Below are 19,084 nucleotides of genomic sequence, written 5' to 3' on the forward strand. Positions count from 1 at the left end.
GTCATTGGTGACTGTAAAGAGTCTGTTGTTCTCCAGCAAGTTACACCCTGTCTAGTAGGCTTGGGTCAGCAAGGCACAACCATTGTACAGCCCAACAAAACAGGTCAAACCTGTTGATATAATATACAAATATGGTGGACACTATGTACTTACTAAATACAAATTATTCATAGGTAAGATAATAAAACATGCAGTGCTAACATTTCATATTTCTATTGAACTAATTTCTTCTGTACTGCTCTTAATAAAACAATGTTTACATTCTTCTGTTAATGGTGAGGTACCACAGTCCCATACACCATATGGATCTGTCCTTTATTAATTTTAATTAAATGCAATGTTTTTTCTAGGATTTTACATTTTCTGTTTCCTTTTTTTTAAGGGAAACCTCTGCCTCCCACCCCAGACGACAACAGGGTGAGTGTTTTCATGTATGTGACTTTATGTTGAACTTGTATACAGAGTCTCTATAACTTGGTACTATACAGTAAATCAGAAATCTCTGTCTAGGCCAATGTGAAAACAAGCCCCTAGGGGGCATGTCCATGATGGTCTGGGTTCACTGGAGGTTTGGATGATGCTGAGCGTCATGCAACCCAGAAAAGGACTAGGGCTGTATCGTAAAGCTGTGAATCTGCGAGGGACAGCTTTGGAGAAGAGGTGAGTATTGCAGCCAGAGTTGCTTTTTATTTTACCCCTGATGGGCTATTGTTTTTCCATTCTTTTGAAAGATGGTGTTGGGCTTGAGTGAACCTGGTTTCTGGGTTCACTGGAAGAGGTTTGGATGATGGTGAGGATCATGCAACCCAGAAAAGGACTAAGGCTGTATTGTAAAGTGGTGAATCTGCGAGGGATAGCTTTGGAGAAGAGGTGAGTATTGCAGTCATAGTTGCTTTTTATTTTACACCTGATGGGCCATTGTATTTCCATTTGTTTGAAAGATAGAGTTGAGCTTTGGAGTGAATCTGAGGTCTGTTCAAAAGTGGTGAACAGGTAAAAGACAGGAAAACATGTTCTTTTACATACAGCACAGAGAGAACTGAAACCTGCTGTGCAATATTATAACAGCTTCTTTGATTGGCAGCCCAGGGTTGCCTCTACTGCAACTTACTAGCAAACAATGAGGCTACCCATCAAAGTTACGGGCCTCAGTATGTCATAGCTGAGCAGGTTTAAATTTGGAAAAGCCCTGCAATGGTTGAACAAAGCATAGATCCAACTGATACTCAATTATCAAGGTGTATACAGACAACAATGTGTGCCTGACTTAGGAGCTTTGGAGCTTTGCAACTCTCCTAGTTGCATAAACTGTAACAACATAGACATTATTTAGAGATCTAAACAGCTATATATTAAAAATAAGTTACAATTTTTGACTAAGAAGGGGAAGTTGTGGAATCTGCATCTGTCACTTGGATACAATTATCTAAAAATAGTTATCTCATTTTTAAATTTCCAGATAAGCAACTTAGAGCCTGGCTGGTCCCTGGCATTATACGATTACACGACAGAAAATTCGGCAGAGCTGGCACTCCGCAGAGGAGAAGAATATCTGTTACTGGACACTTCTGAACCAAACTGGTGGAAAGTAAAGGATAAGAATGGGTAGGTGGACACTGATGAGCTCACCCAATCGTTTTAAAATTTGGGGGTTTCAGTATGTCATTTTTTTGGGGTCAAAAGAGTTTGATGTAAAAGGGGTTTTGAATTGTGTTTGCTACAGCAGCATACTTGCCAAAGGTCAAATACTGCATCAAACCTGGCCTCTCCCTGATGAAATTTAGACACATATCTCTCCGATATCTCTGTGAAATTGTAAGTGAACATTTTACCCAGCTGCCACATAAATCTGAGGGTTTCAAAAAATACAGACATGTTGGCAGAAGTGTCCTTTATATCCCCAAGACCGCCAATAACCCTCATAGTGTTTGCAACAGACTTACCCATTGTTTGTGATCCCCAGGCAGTTAACATGCTCAGTATGGCCAATACATTAGTATAAGTGCACCAGTAGTTTTTGCCACAGAGATCCCAGGTCTGATGTCCTACTCTAGGCCCCTTTACATTCAGATTCCCTGTAACAGCTAACACTAAACCTCAGTTGCACCACACCTGCACCAACCCCCACTCTCACCATTGTGCCAGACCCCCATCCTCCCCCCTGCCCCCACTTCATTAGCCAGTACACCAAAGCCCACTTCTGCACTCACTGCCACTGCAACGCAGGCCCCAATGCTCACAGCCACTGTACCATTGCTCACTTCTCTGCTTGACGCCACAGCAGTGATGCAACTTTCTGTATTGAGCCGGTTTAACAAAAGGGCACACTCTTGCTAGTCAATATATAAGACAGTTAATAAGTGCAAATGTGGCTGCAGATCCAAAGGCCTATGGAATTGGATTGATCTACTCTATGGCCCTTACCAATCGGCAATCATCTCCTTTTCTCCATAGAGACCAAAAAGAGTGAAGTATAGCAATATACAGTATTTGTATCTTTTTGTTTCAGGCATGCGGGTTATGCTCCAAGCAGCTATTTGGCAAAGCAAAGTGAAGATAGTCTCCTGGCCTATGAGTAAGTAATGGCACCGGTTGGAAAATATGGGTATAAAAAAGTAGTAAAAAGCAGCATTATAAAGACCATATTGGTTCCCAAGACCCAACTTTGATAAAGCTTCTTTGACAATGTAGTTTATGAACAGGAACTATGTTTTTCTTAATAAAGAATTGGGGACCAAGTACAAAATATTCATGCTGTACAATGAAAGGGCATGTATAGCCAAAACTAATTTTAAAGGTTTAGATAGAGTTAGCGAAGGGTTAGAATCTGTCAGGTTTTTACTGCAATCTGGGTGGCTACTAAGTAGATTTAATCCTCTCTATTTGTCTTGGTGACCAGAAAAGGATGGGAAATCCAAAATGAGAAAAGAACTGAAGGTAAATCGTCCAGTTACAACTGCCTAAAAACGGAATTCCCAGCACTTTGTGCCCCTTTCTTCTTGTTGCATCTCCGAAGCAGGAGGTCAAGGGAAATCTCCCCAAGGGAACATAGACAGTAAAAAATAAACTGATAGATGTTTAATCTTTCCCTACTATACTAAAAAAATAGAAATGTGTGGCTATACCTACACTAAAATTGATTTTATTTGATTAAATTAGATCTTATGATACAGCCCACAGGACTATACAGAGGCACACTATTACTCTTTGATACACTAGCCCGTTTAAAGGAGAAATATGGGGTCAGTGTTTTTCCCCATAGTTCTCCTTAGGGTAACGGGAGGACACAAACTAGCGTCCTCCCGTTACCCTAGCTCAGTATACCGCGAGCTACAGCTCGCGGTATACTGAGACGCCGCACCTGGAGCGGATCCCGACGTAGATGACGGGATCCGCCCAGCTGCGTGAGTGACAGCTGGCTCTGCCTATCTAGAGGCAGAGCTAGCTGTACCCGCCCCCTCCCCCGTCCGTTCCGCCAGTCAGCGCTGGCAGATCGGAGTGGGGAGAGGGGAATCCAGCCCCTCCCCCTGTCACGGCAGAGAGCCGTGACAGGATCGAGAGGTGAGGGAACCCGGTATGTGTTCCCTCACCTCCCGATCTACTGAGCCGACCTGTGACAGTCTCATTGTCACAGGTCGGCTTAGAACTATGAGGTGAGTGGAAATCACTCATCTCATAGTTCTCCTTTAAAGGTATACTCTGCCTGACAGCTAGGTCTTTCTACTCCATGCCTTTGTGGACCACATCCTCTTCTTGGTGTATAAGCCTCTATAAGATTCTCTAACTGCCATCTAACGTTAGAATGTAATAATTCCTACAATTTCTAAATATTTATCCCTGGATGTTGTAAAACATTGGGTCATGCCATTTTGAACACAGTAAAGCCTTCTTAAAAGAAGATAATACTACCCAGCTCATTGACATCACTGGTTGCCATAAGCTGGGTGGGGTGCCAGCCAGAGTGTCCCAGGTTGCTAAGATCTGGGCTGGGAGATGTTTATGGCACTTACACATCTCATCTCCTGGCTCTTGCAACCTGGGACACTCTAGCCAGAAACAGGGTGGCAGGCCCATGACCAAAAGAGAAGCTGTCTGAGGCAACAACCCTGGGTTGCCTCATTATAGGGATGTGGCGTTATATGAATTTATTCATATTCAACAGCAAAAAGTTATTTATTCATATTCAGGTGCAGGTCCCTTTAACTCAACTCCCCACAATCCTCCCAGCATCCCCTGAGTTCCTGGACATGTCCAGGGGATATAAATGCCAGCTCCTCCCGGCTTCTTGTGCTTAGAGAGACCCTGCCCGATGGGACAGCAGTGACTGGGCAAGTGAGCTGTCCCCAGGTGCAGGGTCCTCCCCTGTTAAGTCTGGTGTGCGGGCCACCAACAGTGAGCGCAAAGCATCTGTCCAAGCCCCAGTCACTGGAGAGGCCTCTGTTACAGTCCATTTGGAGGGGTGGCCCTATCTACAGTCACCAGAACCCCCTGACCGAAGCCAGCAGCAGCAGTGCCAGTGTGAAGTCTGTGCCAGCAGGAGATACACTCAGCTAACAGTTTGTTGAACGAACGATTCCTTATACTGGACACGTGAGATTCTGTATCTCCCTTTTCTCTCAGTAAACTGAACTCAGAATACCCTGCTGCCATCTAGTGGCCATTAGTATAACTGCAGTAGAATTGTTTTCATATGTTCTATCCCTGTTTTCCTTACTGTTCATATTAACGTTTTGTTCATATGATCCCCTGTGCAATTTATGTTGATTTTCATTGTTTAGTAAAGTGGAAATTGCACATCACTACTTGTCTGATCATTTGGCTGATACCGTTACACAACAGGGACAGCCCTGTTTACATTCATAACCAATAATAACCAAAAATAAGTGTTTCACTCTTTATTTTTTGGTCCCTTGGCACATTGAGAACCCACTCTTCAGACTAGTTGGCCCAGGGACTAACCAGTGGGGTTCAGTGGGGAACTTCTTAGATGAATTTTTCTCTCCATTCCCTGCCCAGGTTTTCCTTCTTATGAACCATTTTGTAATTCACTAATGCTGGCCTTGGCATGTATATGTTAATCTGCCTCTTTGTTTTCAGATGGTACAACAGAAATATTAGCAGGAACCAAGCTGAAAGGCTTCTGATTGATCAGGCAAGTTCTAGCTTTCTATGCATTATATTATAAGAAGCTTTGGCAGGAATTCTGGTTTAAAAATAAAAGTCATGTTTGATTTCGATTCCCATGTGCCTTTTGCTGAAGCTATGTTGGTAAACACCAGTTTTCATCTAATGTTAGTATATCGCTTCCCCTAAGTCAAAGTAATGGTAGGGATACATTTTCCTGAATGAAGATAGACCTGGTTGGGTGAATTGCTTCTGTACAAATATACAAGAACTGTATCTGGGTTCTCATGGAAATGTGAATTTAAGAACTTTAGGTCTAAAGTTCTTATCCAGAGTGATTTTATTCAGCAAATCGGAAAATCAGACAAACAGGGTCATCCACAAAAGGGTGAAGAGTTTGGAGAAGGCAGGAGAAGTGAACAATCTAGGACAACATAGCTAAACTAGAAAGTGAGCTGAATTGGAGAATTTTTCTAAATCAGCTATGTTGTCCTATTTGTTCACTTCTCCTGCCTTCTCCAAACTTTTCACCCTGAAAGCGTTTTGGAACCCCTTCCTCAGGGATAAAGATATGCATGCACAAACATCATAATCAGTATTGAAAAGTCTGATAAGATTGGCTCAAAATTACATGATTTATGTATAAAATTCATAATATCATATGCATATTTCATATGATATTACATAGATATACAGTATATATATCTATATATATATATATCTATATATATATAGATATATATATATATAGATCTATATATATATATATCTATATATATATAGATATATATATATATAGATCTATATATATATATATCTATATATATATAGATATATATATATATAGATCTATATATATATATATCTATATATATATAGATATATATATATATAGATCTATATATATATATATCTATATATATATAGATATATATATATATAGATCTATATATATATATATCTATATATATATAGATATATATATATATAGATCTATATATATATATATCTATATATATATAGATATATATATATATAGATCTATATATATATATATCTATATATATATAGATATATATATATATAGATCTATATATATATATATCTATATATATATATATCTATATATATATATATAAAACTCCTCTAAAGCGCCAGTCCACTGTTTGCATCAGAGATGAGGGGGCTCTTGAATGTACTGAGGCAGGGTGAGTACTAAGGCAGGGTGCTGTTTTCAGGAAATAGGTACAGCACCCCGCCAGACCCTCCCAGTGACCATGAGCTGCCTGCATAGCATAGAGAAGCATAGACACCTAGTGATTACATCATTAGGTTTAAAATAAGGTAAAGTATGCAATTAAGGAGAAGGTATGAAAACAGAAAGGTTTTCGTTTTTGAATTTTATGAGCATGTTGATGAGGTGGTGAGAGAAATCGCAAAATGTAAGGAGGATTTAACTTTAATAACATAATTTATACTAAAACGAAGCTGACAATACACAGATCAACACTTAGTAGTTAAACTTTAAAAAAAAATTTATAATATTTTTATGTTAAAAAAATTGTAAATGGTGAACCTATTTTTGTAAGCAGGATATTCACATGATCATAAGCAGTGGCGTAACTAAAGCCATAGCAACCCAGGCGGTGAGGCAAATTAAATATAGAACATGTGAAGATAACATAGTAACGTATCATTAGGGTTTGGAGTAGTTGATGACAACCCTAATCCTCTGTAAAGTCTACAGTGTAGGAAAGCTGATGTCTGATGCACAAGAGGAGCCTTTGGGATCTTTGTGTCGAAGGTGACAGCTCAGAGAGAGGTCGTTGGGGGTGCCCTCCATCACATTTTTGCTATGTGGCCCCATGATCTAAAGTTACGCCCCTGATCATAAGGTTACTAAAACAATGCATAACACATTTATTATTAATATTGGGGAAAACCTCATAATGTATTGAGAAGAATAATGTGTACTACCCGAAGTCATGCATGCCCCAACAGCAGTATGTAATGCAGTTGGTAATTGATAAGGGCGGCCATTTTGTCCCGTACCAGCTATTCACTTGGTATGTTTTCATAAGTCATGGTTCAGACATTCAATTCATTATTCAGCTTTTGTATTTTAGATAGATATATAGAGGGCAATTCAATAAACAGGGGGATGTTTGCTGACTATGTACAACGTGCAGTACGCTCTAGCAACTAATCAGCATTTGTCTTTTTCTTCCTATGTCTGCAGTCAACTGAAATCTGATTGGCTGTATAAGATAACACCATTTTCCAAAAAATCAATATGCATTAGGCTGATTTCATTTTAGAAAAATCCAATATTGCTTATTATTTGTTGTATGCTTCTTCTGGTGTTCTGTTTTATTTAATTTATTTTTATGATGTTCTGACACAGGGAAAAGAAGGTGCTTTTATGGTGCGGGACTCAAGACAGCCAGGAGTGTACACTGTATCCATATTCACTAAGTCGCTAGGGTAATATTACTATTTATCTGCTATAACAAACTACCTAATTGTGCATATCGTGCTTCTGTATGTGACGTAACAGTTCATTGACATATAGATCCAGAATGCCCCACTTATCCCCTTATTCTATAAGGTCCAACCTTTATGCACCAGAATTCTCCAAATGCTTACACATCCTTCCATTCATCCCTTACAGGCCAGCCTTCAAGTGTATCTAAATCAATTTTATATCCCATGCCCAATGGGAACTTGGCTGATACCATTCGCTTTTTGTAGCAGTTCATTTGCATCCCGACAATGGTGGTGAGACGTTCTCCCCGAGGGTCTCATACTGTGCTACACACCACACTTGAGTAGGGTTTGCCTTTGTTTTACTTTTGTACTTTGTATTTGAAAATCTTAACAAACCTTTATTACGTAAAAAAGAGAAATCAATGGCCATTTTAAATAACATTACATAAGAAATTGGTGGCAATAGTAATGTTATAGCGAAAATAGCATGTTTCTTTAGTGTGTCCTTACTTGTTTGTGCTGCTATTTTTCTTACAGAGAAGGAATTCACACAGTGAAGCATTATCATATCCAGCAAACAAATGACTCTCCTCAGAAATACTATGTGGCTGAGAAGTTTCTGTTTCCAACTATACCCCAACTCATCAACTACCACCACCACAACGCAGGGGGTATGTATATCATTTATTATCATTTAGTAGGACGATAGATAGATAGATAGATAGATAGATAGATAGATAGATAGATAGATAGATAGATAGATAGATAGATAGATAGATGGATTCCTTTTAAATTACCATTCATTGTCTTTGATACACACAGGTCTGGTGTCACGGCTCCGATTTCCTGTCTGTTGCTGGAAGGAGAAAACCCCTGTCACAGCTGGACTGAGCTATGGTGAGCCCCCTCTATAAATATATTTTGTTTGACAATACTACTATTGATGGATCAGCATGCAAAGTAAAATGTAAGACTTGATGTCTTGATGGCCAGATCAGGCTTCTGTATCTGCTGGCTTAATGGCAAAGATATATTTTCAATATATATATTGAGATTTATTCAAATCAGTTAAAAAGCTCTAAATTCCATCTTTACCTTACATTGGATTAACAGAGAAAAGAGCAAGATTTACCACATTCCCTAGTTTGGGTAGCTGTGTGCTGTACCCATCAGGTCTCATGTATTTACCAAAGACAAGTCTTTATTTACACAAATTCTTCAGTATTATTGTTGCTTGTGCCTCAGATACATGTAATCCGTTTTTCTCTGTTCACAGGTAAATGGGAGATTGATCCCACCCACCTGACGTTCATTCAGGAGATTGGCAGTGGACAGTTCGGAGTGGTAAAGCTGGCATCTTGGCAAGGGACCAGAAAAGTTGCTGTGAAGATGATTCGGGAAGGGATGATGTCAGATGAAGACTTTGTGGAGGAAGCGCAAGTTTTGATGTGAGGAACGGTTACAAAATTTAGCACAATGCAGAATTTTGTGGAGGTGTTTCCCATACAGTGGATATGGAATATCCGGGAACTGGGCCATGTTCGAAATAGAGAAATAGAGACTAGGCATTGCACACATACTGTATGTGCACAGATGCAAAGCAAAGAGCCAGCAGATGGACATATTTAATAAACGACTGTAATCAAGTTAACAAAAACATTATAAGACTATGAGGGTTATTCACAAAAGGGTGAAGGGTTTGGAGAAGGCAGGAGAAGTGAACAATCTAGGACAACATAGCTGAACTGGAAAGTGAGCTGAATTGGAGATTTTTTCCTAATCAGCTATGTTGTCCTAGATTGTTCACTTCTCCTGCCTTCTCCAAACTCTTCACCCTTTTGTGAATAACCCTGTATATGTATGGCAATTTGAAACCTGCCGTAACCCATTGCATCCTAAAAAAATAATTTCTCTATTGATCTAATGTGCTGTTGCTTACTGCCCCTTGCACATTGCCTCTGCCTTCTACATTGTGATTAAGGAATAGATTTAGATTGGCTCTCCCAGTAACTAATTGGCTATGTTTGTAAAGTGTAGTAGACATAAAGCAATTCAGAGAAAGTTGCAAACCTGGACACATCTTGCAAAGACCACTCAGCTAAATATTTTGTTCCTTTCTCTTCTTTATCTCTTTCTTTTCAACAGGAAAATGTGTCACCCAAAACTTGTGCAGCTACTTGGTGTATACACCCAACAAATGCCAATCTTTCTTGTGTTTGAGTATATGGAACATGGCAGTCTGAATGATTACCTGCGCAGGAACAAGGGGACACTGTCAAGGAGTGTAGCTCTCGGGATGTGCCAGGATGTCTGCGAGGGCATGGAATATCTGGAGGCTTCTAATTTTATTCACAGAGACCTAGTAAGAGCCACTGCATCGCCACCTCTATCTATCTGTACGGCCAAAGGCCAGTAACCCATAGCAGCCAATTAAATGTATCCAATTAAACAATTGAGTTCAGAAATTTAAGCTTGTCACATATGTTACAATCTCACAATCTATACAATCATATTCACAATCTCCTTCTAAGAACTATGTAGTGCAGGGTCTGCCTGACTGGATACAAATTGTTGACAAGTTTAGGTAGATCATTATTTTACATAGCTTTGGTAAATCTAAAGCAGATTGTCTAAATATCGTACAGACAAATTGTAACATGTATGGTGAGCAGGGTAAAGCTCAGGTTCGGGCCAAATTTGAACTTGTCTGAACTCTTGAAGGAAGTTGGCAGGGCCGGCAAATCATTTGCAGCCAGGGCATTCCCAGCCCCAACAAAGTGGTGCAATGCTTGTGACATCATTGACCTTATATGACCACATGACCATAATGATCAATGACATTGATCTAATGTGGCCATGTGGCCAAAAAAGGTCAATAATGTCACAAGCATTGCACCACTTTGTTGGGGCAGGGGATGACCTGGCTGCAAATGATTGGCCGGCCCTGAAAACTTCCTTCTACATTCGGACGAACCTTAGTTGGGACTGAACCTGTGCTCTACCCTACTCATTGTACACGTTACAATTTGCCTGAACCCGTCATCCATAAGAGTGATGTCTAAATCTGGCAGATGATTGGTTGCAGTGGGCTACTGTACTTTGCCTTATGATAATGTAAGTATCTTACTTGCATTATCCTTGTATCTTACGTACATTATATCCCTCACAATATTTGGAGAGTCCTCACACTACATACCTATATGTAACTCTGAGTATTAATATTTCACAGGCTGCACGGAACTGTCTGGTTGGAGAGTCGTTGGTGGTTAAAGTGTCAGATTTTGGCATGACCAGGTAAATGGGCTACTCAGATTGTTTATGGCATGTTTTATTTTAATAAGGCACCCCATATTTTGGCAGATGTCTTTCCCACATCCATCTCAAGCATTTCCCAAACCCGGCTGTGAGCTGGAGGTGCAGTGTGGACCTGGGTATGAACCATTCGTTTAATTTTGTATAGAGTAAAGGAATGATTGGTGTCCACTTACACAAAGACATTCCTATATGTTGGGAAAACTCTAATAATGATCCATCCTGGCACTCGGAAGCACTCAGTCTTGCTCTCCGGTAAACAGTATGCCATCTGAGAGTTATATGTTGGTCTTAGGTGGTTCTCAAATCTGTTGCTTTGCCTGAAACTAGCAGGATGTGTAAGGCCACCATTACGTTTTCCATGCAAATAAAGGAGACCCACCATGGAAGAGATAAAGTCCATCTAAAGCCTCTAGTTTATTTCCATTCATAAACAAGCATTTTAATGCAAGTTGCCATGTAAGAAATCCAAAGACAGTTCTGGAGGAGGGTCTAAGGGACTGACCAGGACTTTTACATTATCCTAAGCTTCTGCAGACAGAGCAACGTGCTGACAATGTAAAGGGCTGTATGCGAAGCTAGTCGTGACTATCCTTTTTTTAGAACTATCAACTGTATCAGCATTTGAGCAGCTGCAGCAGCGAGAGTGACAAGGCAGCAGTGATTTTACTGCAGATGAAACAGCATTGTCACCATATCAAGGAAGTGTCTATCCAATAGTTCTACTGGCTGGATCAACCAGTTACAAAATTTTCCAGGGGGTAACAGAGGCAGACCGCAGTCTTACTGGTATGGACAGCCTATAACACATACAGGTGAAACTCGAATAATTAGAATATTGTGCAAAAGTAATTGCAGTAATGGCTGCAAAAGGGGCCCAAACCAAGTACTGAGTACATATGCATGCTTGTACTTTTCAGAGGTCCGATATTGTTCTATGTACAATCCTTGTTTTATTGATTGCATGTAATAATCTACTTTTTTGAGGTTGTGGATTTGGGGTTCTTGGGGTTTTCATGAGCTGTAAGCCATAATCATCACAATTATGACAAATCACGGCTTGAATTATCTTGCTTTGCATGTAATGAGTCTATCTCATATATTAGTTTCACCTTTTAAGTTGCATTAGTGAAATAAATGAACTTTGCACAATATTCTAATTATTCGAGTTTCACCTGTATGCAAATTTATAGTTTGACCATAGTAGTTTTTAAAACTTAACTAAAATCTCACTCTTTGTGATCTCTTTATAATCCCGTTCCCCTCGTATGTCTTAATTTGTGGCTTATTGTGCTTTGAAATGCTTTAAAATACCCTTTTCCTACTCTGCTCTCCAGTGCTCTATGCAATGTATATTTGGATTTGATATGGGAAACCTTTGAATGTTAGCCATTCTTTTGAGGACCCTGAGTTGTCCATAACTTTTTAGATACTTCATCAACCTATTTATATTTTTCTAGATTTGTGCTAGATGACCAGTACACCAGCTCATCAGGCAGTAAATTTCCAGTCAAATGGTCAGCTCTAGAGGTCTTCCAGTATGCACGCTACAGCAGCAAATCAGACGTGTGGGCTTATGGTATGGTTTTTACTTAGCAATTCCATTTACTGTTGGCAATGATGTTGTCTTTCTGAAAATGCAAGTGGCCTGTCTGTACCTAAGATTTTTGAGCAATATTTTTCATATTTTCTGTGACCTGCTCAGGCTGGGGAGGGTTTTTACAACCTGTGGCATTCTGATCCAGTTTTCAGTTCTGCTACGATTTGCATGTGTCATACCCGGTCATAGAGAATAAAGACCATCCTGCACGTATGCCCTGAGTGTAAGAAGAAAACCAGTGGCGGAACTACCGGCGGTGCGGCCGGTGCCGCCGCCCGGGGCCCAAGGCTGGGGGAGGGCCCACTGAGATCCACTCCCGGGGATTGTGGCCACTGGGCAGAGGGGACTGAGCGGGGCCCTTTAAAGTCGGCCGCGGCGCCCTTTAAAGTTGGCCGCGGCGGTGGCGATCACTTTTTCCGGCACAGGAGCTTCTGAGCAAAGGGGCAGGTCCTATGACTCCCCTCCTCTCCGGCCGCGTCCTTAGTAACAGACGGCAGGAGAGGAGAGTGTGTGTCGCATGCCCCGCCCCCTGCACACTGTGTGGCCGTGACGCTGGATCCAATACCGGGTGAGTCTGAATGGAGGACTGAACGGCCGCGAGGGGAGAGGGAGGCGGTGGGCGAATGTGCTGCAGGGTGTCTTGTTGCGGGGGTGTCCAGTATATGAGTGCAGCCCTGTCTGGTATATATTTTCAAAGGGGCCACACTTCATTATTTACATTGCCTCAAGATTTTGCAAATTAATTCTTTAGTGGTTAGCAGGGTTAGTGGGGGGGGGGCGAAAAAAATCTTGCACCGGGGCCCTTTGTTTCTTAAGTCCGCCACTGAAGAAAACTGTTTCTAGCTATGCCCAGGTGTAAGCATGAAGTTTGTTTTGGTATAAGTCCAGTTTAATACAAGCAAGAGAGAACCTAAAGATAGTTTAAATCATTTGAAATCTGTATAGCTAGTTACTCTCTGGCTAACATTGCTCAATTCTACTTCCTATGCAGGTGTGCTGGTTTGGGAAATATTCAGTGAAGGAAAGACACCTTTCGAACACCTTAGCAATGCAGACACTGTGAAGGAAGTATCATCTGGACTGAGACTCTTCAAGCCTAAACTGGCCACAGAAAAAGCGTACCATCTCATGCTCAGCTGCTGGCAGGAGGTAAGAGGGTTATGAGACAGAGACAGTTCAGATTGTGCTTTGTTACCATACAGGAACTCGAGACACTAGACATACATGGTGGGGATTTATCAAAACTGTAGCAGACAAAATCTGGAGCAGAGTTGCTCCAGTTTTGATATGTTCCCCCCACAGTATTTGTATGAACAGTCTGCTGTCAGTTGTAGGTACATTATCTGTAGACTGTTCTACATACACCTGTGAAAAGTAGCAAGCCTTAAACATTTTGTTTAAGAGACTCTGGTTGTTTCAACAGCCTTTACAGCCATAAAGGAGCACAACAGGTAGTGAATAATATTTATGATGTTGACTATTTTCATCTTTGCCTTACAATATTAATTTGTAAGTAAACAATTATTGGTAATAATTAAATTATATGTATAGCTATTTTTGTTTTGGATGGAGTAGGTTTTATTGTTGTCTGTGTACCCAGTAGGAAGGGTCACCCTCTGTATTTGTCCCAGTGAGTATTATCACAGAGTTATAAAACAAAATTATAAAGTTGTCATCAGGACAAGAGGTGAGGATACATTTCCTCATGGGGACATTTGTTCCGATGACAGCTAAGAGGGGAATTCCCCTTACTCTCTGTTGCATCCTTATGACAGAATTCAAAGTGTAATCTTCCCAACGGGACAGAGACAGCGAAAAATAACCTGACAGGGGTTTTGCCATTACCCTATTCCATCAAGAAATAAAAAAAATGTTTCACTATACATGTACTTTATTTGTACCCTAAGTAAATGGGGACTTTAATTGTGGCATTAAAGGAGAACTATGAGGAAATTGATTTTCACTCAACCTCATAGTTCGCGCCGACCTGTGACAATGAAACTATCACACGTCGGCTCAATAGATCGGGAAGTGAGCGAACACATACTGGCGCTCGCTCACTTCTTGATCCTGTCACTGCAGAGAGCCGTGACTGTCACTCACGGCTCACTGCAGGGATTCCCCCGCTCCGATCCTCCAGCGCTGACTGGTGTAACAGACAGGGGAGGGGGCGGGTACAGCTGGCTCTACATCTAGATAGGCAGAGCCAGCTGTCAATCCCGCAGCTGGGTGGATCTCGACAGTAATGTCGGCATCCGTCCCGGCTGCGGCGGTCCCAGTATACCGCTAGCTGTAGCTCGCGATATACTGAGCTTCGGGTCACGGGAGGGCGCTAGTTTGTGTCCTCCCGTGACCCTTAGGAGAACTATGGGGAAAAACGCTTACCCCATAGTTCTCCTTTAAGAAGTATCACCATATCAATAAAAATGCATAACGTTGTTATTTATAGTCCAGATACAAATCTAATGTAATTCACTAACAAAAAAATGTATTAAAATATTCACAGAATATGACAGTACGTACAGAGCTAATGTACATCACAAATATAATTCAGTGTCAATGACCTTGTGTCATTGAGAGAAGCAGAAGCACTACTAAGCAGGAAGGAGATCTTGCATATCAAATGAACAGATATGGCTGCTCACGGGCACACATTTATTTATAAGCTATACTTAAGGTCAGCATACATGTTACAATCTGACCGCAAAAATCTTTGTACAATTAGATTTACCAGAATGATCTAATATGAGGACCTACCTAATCTATCCAAACAATTTGTATCCAATAAAGCAGGCACTTGCACTACATAGTAGGTAGATCTAAAGGTAATTGTACAGTCAGACTGAAACATGTGCTGAGCTATAGGAACCAGTTAAAAAAACAAAAAATACAGTAATAACAATTTCCCTTTTACAGCTAGAAAGGATTCCAATTCTAGCTGATTTTCATTTTATCAGACACCTTTATTGAAACTACCTCCTTTAACCACTTGCTGACCAGGTGTTTACACTCCCTTCCTGGCCAGGCCATTTTTCAGTATTCAGCGCTGCAGTACTTTGACTGACATTTATTCCGCTGTGCTGGAATGAATTTTATACCATTTTTTTGGTAACAGATAGAGATTTCTTTTGGTTTTATTTAATCACCACTGGGGTTTTTATATTAAAAAAACAGTTTCCCTATGAAATGTTATGAAACATTTATTATCACCCCAATTTTTTGGTAAAATATAAAAGATGTGGTCATGTCGGGTAAATAGACACCAAACATGTCAAGCTTTAAAATTGCGCATGTCCGCGAAATCGCAGAAAACGACCACACCCAAAATTGGCCATAGGCGACACTTTAAAAGCTTTTACTGCTCATCAGTTTAGTGCTATCAGTAATTAATGGCCCTAAACTTATTGCTCTCATTCCAACGTGCGCGGCGATATGTAACGTGTGGCACAATAGGCGGAATCGTCGTTTTCGCACATTGGCGCACCTGACGCATGTTTGCATGTGTATGTGGGGGGGCGGGGGACGTAAATTTTTTTTTGATTTGTGACTATTTTTGTTTAGCTTCTTTATTTTTTTAAAGCTTTAATTCTTTTTAAACTTTATTTTTTTACACTTAAAGGAGAATTATGAGGCGAGTGATTTTCACTCAGCCTCATAATCGGAGCCGACCTGTGACAATAAAACTGTCGCAGGTCGGCTCAGTAGATCGGGAAGTGAGCGAACACATACCGGCGCTCGCTCACTTCCCGATCTATCCGTGCAGAGAGCTGTGACTGTCACTCACGGCTCCCTGCAGGGATTCCCCCCTCCCCTGTCCGATCCTCCAGCGCTGACTGGTGGAACGTAAGGGGGAGGGGGCAGGTACAGCTGGCTCTGCCTCTTGATAGGCAGAGCCAGCTGTCACTCACGCAGTTGGGTGGATCTAGACAGAATTGTCGGGATTCGTTCCAGCTGTGGCGTCTCAGTATTCCGCGAGCTGTAGCTCGCGTTATACTGAGCTTTGTATGGCAGGAGGACGCTAGTTTGTGTTCTCCTGTTACCCTTAGGAGAACTATGGGGAAAAGCCTTGACCCCATAGTTCTCCTTTAACTTTATTGCTCTCACATAGGGGACTAAGAAATCCACTACGTGAAAGCCAGTTCACATGACAGGTCCTCTTTATGGAGACATCAGGGGTCTCTAAGACCCCTAATGTCACCTAGGGAACCCCAGAGAAGCTGATGAAGCAGAGATCTGCTTCATCCGCTTCTCACCGCCATCTGTAACTGGAGAGTGACACTAAATGCAGGAAGTGATGTAATATACATCACTTCCTGCATTCAGGGACCAGAGAGGAGGTCAAAGGGAGGTTGTGTACTGCTCTCCCTTTGATCTCCACTGACAGCGTCGTGCCGGTCCCAGCCGCACCCGGCACAGCGGATCTCGGGACCGGCGGCGACGGCGGCAGGAGGGGGGGTCCGCACACCTGCAGCTACTTCAAGCGATCGGAACGGCCATGGACGGAAGGTGGTTAAGCTGGCCATACACCTATAGATTATCTGCAGATTTTCTATGGTCAGATGAGATTCCTCCATCTACACTAAACTGTGTGGATGGAGGAATCTCCCACTGTGCCAAGCTTCAGTATCTTGCTAGTCGGCCCCGCTGGCTCTCATAACACCTGAACAATGCCTGCATCCAATCAGATTGTTCAGGTATTGTGAGAGCCAGTGGGGCCGACTAGCAAGATAAACTTTTGCAGCCTATCACCCCTCCACTCCCAACTTCCTCATATGTTTTGTAATAACTATCGAGACACATAAATATGCTATATAAAGGTTGGTAAATCCTCACAGTAGTTTTTTGCATTTTTTAAAAAATAAAACAAGAGTAAACAAGCATTTCAAAGAAAAACAACACATTACAGAGTGTAACATAAATGATTCAAGGTAGCTCATTGTATCCAACTGATGGTACAGTAGTTTGGCCATCAAGCATTTGAAAACAGCCAACGGGAACATGATGCACCCTTACTCTGTAATACATAAAGAGACATCAACGGAGGGACAAAGCAATGGAAGAAGAGGAGGTGAGTGGAGATATGAAAGAAAAGTAGGAAGTTCGGAAGTGAGGGGGCATCTCTGAGACCCTCACAAGCCCTGAATGACTCCCACAGATCATTAATCTATTACCATCACTGGCTTTCATAGTTAGGAAAATGCTTCTGGAGGGGAAAAGATGAGACAGATATTATCATCTAGTCAGTACGTTAACGATAACAATATAAATGGTTTCTCAATGAGTAATTATTCCAATTTTCCATCATAACTTTATCTATTTAATTCATATATCACAAAGCAGGTATTACCAATATTTCTATCGATTCACACCTATGTGGGTTTTACCCAGAAGTACTGTTAATTTCCGTTTTCTTTATCTCACAACAGAAAGCAGACATGCGTCCATGCTTCAGCCGACTTATGAGAGAGATCACAGACCTTGTGGAATCTGAATTGTGACCAGACTGAGGATGTTGGAGGATTTGAGCTCAATGGGACTTTACATTTCTAAGCTTGTTTCCAATAGGTCTTGGATACCACAGAGAGAAGGAGGGGTACAACAGTCTGTCTTAAGTGGGCTTTCTGTTTTCCTTATAGATTTGTCCTTCCCCTCCTGAGCTTCTTGGTAGAACATACAACATCTCCTGCGAGGTCATGTTTTCCTGCTATCACTTACATTGTGGATTGTGGCTTTTAAGAAACTTGCCTCCTTCTGCTTCCTGTGAATTCTGACAGCTGCAAAGTACTAAACTATATGGCTGTCTTGCTGTGAACAAAGTCAGAGCCAAGGCTGTAGATAACAATTCCTCTTGTGTAACTCGTCATATATCTTGTCTAACATGTACAACATGTAATTAATTTAGGCCACTTGTAGGGATTGTAAATAGCACATTATAAGCTGGACTTCTGTTATTATGACACCTTAAAGCAAAGTGATGGTTAAAACCAGGATTACCTGTAAATAGCATTTTGGGATGCCAGGGGATGTGTGGTATTAGCTGCCTGCTCCTAGGGACTTGCATTAGTTTTACATTTTGCCTCAATGACAAGTTCACTGTAAATGAGGAAAGTGTTTGTGTTGCCATCTGCTGGTCAGAAGTGGTACTGCAAAACTACATTATTGGCAAAAAGAGACATAAGCCAATGGTTCATTGTATATGTAGTACAGTATTTATCAGCATTTTAAACATTTTTCTAAATAAGGAAAACTTATATATTTTTTTGTGTGTAGGTTTTGTTGTGCAGGTAAGATAGCTGGGGGAAGGGGAAGATAAAGAGAAAAGTATTTTTAGAATATCTGAAAGCAGCATCTCTTTGGGTCACGTGGGTGGCAGCAGGCAGAGCGGCATAGCACAATGTTTTCAGATGTGTAAAGGCCATACGCATCTCACCGCCCAGCAACCTGGGATGCTCTGGCCGGCATCTCAAGACGCCGGCCAAAGGGTCCCAGATTGCTAAGCGCTGGAGCCTGCAGAGAGTGGCATTACTGTCATGTCTGGCGGCGCTGTCTCCTCTATCCACC

General features: G+C 41.3%; 1 protein-coding gene across 1 annotated transcript in view; it reads left to right on the forward strand.

Annotated features, from left to right (window-relative positions):
• Nucleotides 1-18,039, forward strand: part of ITK (IL2 inducible T-cell kinase) — a 37,821-nt gene extending 19,782 nt beyond the window's left edge. The window contains exons 5-17 of the mRNA XM_018573916.1: nucleotides 383-431; nucleotides 1,465-1,605; nucleotides 2,510-2,575; nucleotides 5,098-5,152; nucleotides 7,529-7,608; nucleotides 8,149-8,282; nucleotides 8,434-8,508; nucleotides 8,888-9,059; nucleotides 9,757-9,973; nucleotides 10,841-10,905; nucleotides 12,384-12,502; nucleotides 13,515-13,672; nucleotides 17,950-18,039. Coding sequence (XP_018429418.1) covers nucleotides 383-431; nucleotides 1,465-1,605; nucleotides 2,510-2,575; nucleotides 5,098-5,152; nucleotides 7,529-7,608; nucleotides 8,149-8,282; nucleotides 8,434-8,508; nucleotides 8,888-9,059; nucleotides 9,757-9,973; nucleotides 10,841-10,905; nucleotides 12,384-12,502; nucleotides 13,515-13,672; nucleotides 17,950-18,021 — 1,403 coding nt within the window. The 3' untranslated portion in view covers nucleotides 18,022-18,039. The remainder of the gene's footprint in view (nucleotides 1-382; nucleotides 432-1,464; nucleotides 1,606-2,509; nucleotides 2,576-5,097; nucleotides 5,153-7,528; nucleotides 7,609-8,148; nucleotides 8,283-8,433; nucleotides 8,509-8,887; nucleotides 9,060-9,756; nucleotides 9,974-10,840; nucleotides 10,906-12,383; nucleotides 12,503-13,514; nucleotides 13,673-17,949) is intronic.
• Nucleotides 18,040-19,084: the final 1,045 nt, after the last annotated feature.

This window comes from Nanorana parkeri, unplaced genomic scaffold (genome assembly GCF_000935625.1).
Source record: "Nanorana parkeri isolate BGI_ZX_2015 unplaced genomic scaffold, ASM93562v1 scaffold2611, whole genome shotgun sequence".
In the NCBI taxonomy this organism is placed as follows: Eukaryota; Metazoa; Chordata; class Amphibia; order Anura; family Dicroglossidae; genus Nanorana; species Nanorana parkeri.